The sequence below is a fragment of the Bremia lactucae genome, linkage group LG1 (assembly GCF_004359215.1).
Source record: "Bremia lactucae strain SF5 linkage group LG1, whole genome shotgun sequence".
NCBI classification, from domain to species: Eukaryota; Oomycota; class Peronosporomycetes; order Peronosporales; family Peronosporaceae; genus Bremia; species Bremia lactucae.
Window position 1 is genome coordinate 10,167,545 of NC_090610.1, and position 5,344 is coordinate 10,172,888.

A 5,344-nucleotide genomic window follows, 5' to 3' on the forward strand; every position below is an offset into this window, starting at 1 on the left:
ATGAACCAGAGCTATTTTTCCAGGCAGATATTAGTCGGAAAGTGTCTGAGGTGAAGTAGTTCGATTTGGATTTGGAGGATAATGCGAAAGAAACTGTGCCTGAGGCGGAGGAATTCGAGCCGGAGGATGAGGCGATAAAATTTCATATAGATACCAAAAAATCATTGAAGAATTGAATTTGTATAACCTTCGTAACATGACAATGCCGAGTCGCAACGGTCTCAACCAAAACGCCGCACACGCACTCGACGTACACTGACAACGAAACAATATACCCCGAGTGTTGATACAAGTGTTTTCAAGGTGAACGTAGCACGACTCACGAAAATAGCTTATTAAGCAAATTTGACCTGGACGGTATTCCTTCCATGCCAGCCGTGTCATACATATTGACGTGATTCTTGATATTAATGCGGATGGTATCTTTAACGCGTTAGCGATGGAGAAATTGACGAGCACAGAGAACAAGATGACCATTATGGATGAACCAGAGCTATTTTTCCAGGCAGATATTAGTCGGAAAGTGTCTGAGGTGAAGAAGTTCGATTTGGATTTGGAGGATAATGCGAAAGAACTGTGGCTGAGGCGGAGGAATTCGAGCCGGAGGATGAGGCGATAAAAAATCATTTAGATACCAAAATATCATTGAATAATTGAATTTGTATAACCTTCGTAACATGACAATGCCGAGTCGCAACGGTCTCAACCAAAACGCCGCACACGCACTCGACGTACACTGACAACGAAACAACATACCCCGAGTGTTGATACAAGTGTTTTCAAGGTGAACGTATCACGACTCACGAAAATAGCTTATTGAGCAAATTTGACCTGGGACAATATTCCTTCCATGCCAGCCGTGTCATACATATTGACGTGATTCTTGATATTAATGCGGATGGCATCTTTAACGCGTTAGCGATGGAGAAATTGACGAGCACAGAGAACAAGATGACCATTATGGATGAACCAGAGCTATTTTTCCAGGCAGATATTAGTCGGAAAGTGTCTGAGGTGAAGTAGTTCGATTTGGATTTGGAGGATAATGCGAAAGAAACTGTGGCTGAGGCGGAGGAATTCGAGCCGGAGGATGAGGCGATAAAAATTCATATAGATACCAAAAAATCATTGAAGAATTGAATTTGTATAACCTTCGTAACATGCCAATGCCGAGAAGCTCAAATTGGATTTTGAAAGGATGACAAGAAGGCTTTTGATGACAAGGTCACGGAGACGATCAATTGGATTGATGAGGTCTGCCAAGACGGAAGAGTTCGAGAGCAAGCAGTAAATTCTTGAAGGTATTGCTAACGCTATTATTCAGAGAACGTTTGCCGCTGCCAATACAATTCTTCAGAAAATGTACATTACTGCTGCCGCTGGCGAAAATTTGCTTGGTGCTGCTGGATTCCTCTCCTTAGATTGATAGAATTGCCGGCACCTAAGTGATAAATATGTAAGACTGCTGGAAGCATCATCATAATGTGCTCTCCGAAAGCGCCAAACAAAAGAAAGCTATTGGGCAACTCTTTTGTTCTCGATAACAACTTCTTTTTGTTAGCAAATGTATCATATCCCAAATACAAAATGAAGGCTATCTACACGTATATCTAACGCTAAATACTTGGCGACATACTCGGAGAGTCAGACGGCGTAAATTTAAACAGCAGACCAGTAAATGGTAATGCATTCAATTGATACTGATGAGTCATTCTTGAACCATCCAATATACCACCAATAAATCCCACCAGCACCCCCGCTTCGGTACACACGACCGAACCTTCAGAGAAACAAGGAGCTGACAAAAATGAGACCGTCATTTGAAATTTGATCCCAGCGGTGAGGTAAGCTGGCATCATTGCGTGGGTGTGAGTAGAAGTTGAATCTTGGAGAGCAGCAGGAAATCCGAACACGTAAACATTCATTCTGTCGACGTATGCCAAGGATACCTCACATCGAATCAGATTGTTGGAGCGTGGCGCGACAATTTTAAAAATTGCCAAATCAAACGAACTATACCAGCAGGCGTCACTGTCGAGACTAAATCGTTGGACTTCGACTAGCTTTTACGATTTCTGTTCGAGCTGCTCCACCAAAACTTGAGGCTTGTCAATTCCAGCAGCTGCTTTTTTCGCTGCCAGCCTTGGTGATTTTCGACGGGTTTCGCCACGCTTCCTTTTCCTACCATTTTCTTTCAACTTCGGATTCGCTCTCAGAAGCCATTTGATGTTAGTCTTAAAATCAGCACTTAAGTAATCCGTGAATGTGTCATCGACCCAAAGATGCAAGTTCGTCACCAGATACAAGTGAGTCTGCGTTTGATCGAGAATTATCGCTGTTCCAGATGCATTTCTAGATGAAACACGAACCACTGTTCTCCACATTTCTTCTTGTATTTGTGGATCCATAGGGGGCAAGTTTTTAATGCTCCACGCAACATCCTCCTCAAGCGGGTTCGGAAGTACGACTAGGACGTGAACAGGTGTCTTTTTGGCTTTGACAAGTTCTTTCGTAACTTTAAAACACACTTCTTCGTCAGACAAGCCAACAATATTGAGCGGCGCTCCCGCAGCGTCGCACAGAAAACGCGGACTTTGCGGCCTTTGCGGAATTTACGATCGCACAGAACAGCTTAACCATTATTTCAAGAGTCGAAGAATTCGTTAATGAGATTGAAAATGAAGAAATGGTAAAATGGTATTTATAATAAGAAAATGCGAGACATGCTTCACCGTTTTCTTAGTATAAGCTTGATGAATTTATCACGTTCAATCATCGCAGCGTCAGTACGATGTGTACTGACTCGCAACTCCAGGCTCTGAAGGATGCCGGTGTCATTGCTGGTACCAACGTCTTGCGTGTTATCATCGAGCCCGCGAGCCCTGTTATTGCGTACAGCGTGGACTAGAAGGGGAGAGAGTGAAATATTTGATCTTTGATCTTAGCGATGGAACATTGACGTGTCGCTGCATATGCTGCCTTTGTTGGCATAGAATAACATTGAAATTGATTCGCTCTTTGACGACATTGACGTTCATTTGACGATTACCCGTGCGCGTTTTGAAGACATGTGCGGAAACCACTTCTGTAAGACAATGTAGCCACTATTGGAGGTGCTCCGCGGTTCCAAGCTCTCGAAGAGTCGGGTGGTGAAGTCGTCGTGGTCGGTGGATCATCTCGTATTCTCAAGGTGCAGCAATTGTTGTCAGGCTTTTGAAACGGCAAAAAGCCCAACGAGTCGATCAATCCTGACGAGGCTTAAATGCGGTGTAATTTCCCAGGCTGCGTTACTAGCCACAACTCGTCTGGGAAGCTCAAGACATGCCTCAATTGAAGCACCCCTCTCTTGCTTTGTTTGGAGACGACCGGAGGTGTCATCCCAGCGCTTATTCACTCTTAACGTAACGGTAAAAATAAGGACGCCGCAGACGCACTCGACGAACACTGATAACGAAACAACAAACCCCGAGTGTTGATACAAGTGTTTTGAAGGTGAGCGTACCACGACTCGCAACAATAGCTTTTTGAGCAAATTTGACGTGAACGGTATTCCTTCCATACCAGCTGTGTCATACATATTGACGTGATTCTTGACATTAATGCGGATGACATCTTGAACGCGTTAGCGATGGAGTACTTGACGAGCACAGAGAACAAGATGAACCAGAGCTATTTTCCCAGGCAGATATTAGTCGGAAAGTGTCTAAGGTGAAGAAGTTCGATTTGGATTTGGAGGATAATGCGAAAGAAACTGTGGCAGAGGCGGAGGAATACGAGCCGGAGGATGAGGCGATCAAAATTCATATAGATACCAAAATATCATTGAAGAATTGAATTTGTATAACCTTCGTAACATGACAATGCCGAGTCGCAACGGTCTCAACCAAAACGCCGCACACGCACTCGACGTACACTGACAACGAAACAACATACCCCGAGTGTTGATACAAGTGTTTTCAAGGTGATCGTAACACGACTCACGAAAATAGCTTATTGAGCAAATTTGACCTGGACGGTATTCCTTCCATGCCAGCCGTGTCATACATATTGACGTGATTCTTGATATTAATGCGGATGGCATTTTGAACGAGTTAGCGATGGAGAAACTGACGAGCACAGAGAACAAGATGACCATTATGAATGAACCAAAGCTATTTTTCCAGGCAGATATTAGTCGGAAAGTGTCTGAGGTGAAGTAGTTCGATTTGGATTTGGAGGATAATGCGAAAGAAACTGTGCCTGAGGCGGAGGAATTCGAGCCGGAGGATGAGGCGATAAAAATTCATATAGATACCAAAAAATCATTGAAGAAATGAATTTGTATAACCTTCGTAACATGAGAATGCCGAGTAGCTCAATTTAGATTTTGAAAGGATGACAAGAAGGCTTTTGATGACAAGGTCACGGAGACGATCAATTGGATTGATGAGATCTGTCAAGACGGAAGAGTTCGAGAGCAAGCAGAAAGATCTTGAAGGTATTGCCAACCCTATTATTCAGAGAACGTTTGCCGCTGCCAATACGATTCTTCAGAAAATGTACATTACTGCTGCCGCTGGCGGAAATTTGCTTGGTGCTGCTGGATTCCTCTCCTCAGATTGATAGAATTGCCGGCACCTAAGTGATAGATATGTAAGATATGCTGGAAGCATCATCATAATGTGCTCTCCGAAAGCGCCAAACAAAAGAAAGCTATTGGACAACTCTTTTGTTCTCGATAACAACTTCTTTTTGTTAGCAAATGTATAATTTCTCAAATACAAAATGAAGGCCATCTACACGTATCTCTTCTAACGGCGATCCAGTAAACTGTGACAGTAATTAAGTACAACATTTTCCACTAAATACTTGGCGACATACTGGGAGATTCAGACGGCGTAAATTTGAACAGACCAGTAAATGGTAATGCATTCAATTGATACGGATGAGTCATTCTTGAACCATCCAATATACCACCAATATATCCCACCAGCACCCCCCCCCCTCGGTACACACGACCGAACCTTCAGAGAACAAGGAGCTGACAAAAGTGAGACCGTCAGTTGATATTCTGTAACGGGCTAAAGTTGCCCTAATGTTACACAGTCCCCGTTAAGTTCATTAGGTATACTTCAGGGGATGGTTAATTACTGAAAAAAGTAATTAGACCCAGCACTCGGGTGTGTTGCACATTTGTGACCAACCCTTGTGGATGTGATGCACATGGGTGCATTCACATTCGGAGGGATGACGCCCAGCGTCATCCGTTACGCGAGGTATCTATAAAGATACGCTCGTAATACATATTAAATGATATCTATAGAGATATCATTTTAATTGGTAAAAATAGGTATTTATATTTAAT

General features: G+C 43.2%; 1 protein-coding gene across 1 annotated transcript in view; it reads right to left on the reverse strand.

The window, feature by feature from the left end:
- Positions 1-1,616: 1,616 nt before the first annotated feature.
- CCR75_008338 (uncharacterized protein) overlaps positions 1,617-5,344 on the reverse strand; it is a gene marked incomplete at both ends in the record, with an annotated part of 7,912 nt that continues 4,184 nt past the window's right edge. The window contains 2 exon segments of the mRNA XM_067966391.1: positions 1,617-2,059; positions 2,071-2,142. Of these exon segments, the coding sequence (XP_067820339.1) occupies positions 1,617-2,059; positions 2,071-2,142 (515 nt within the window).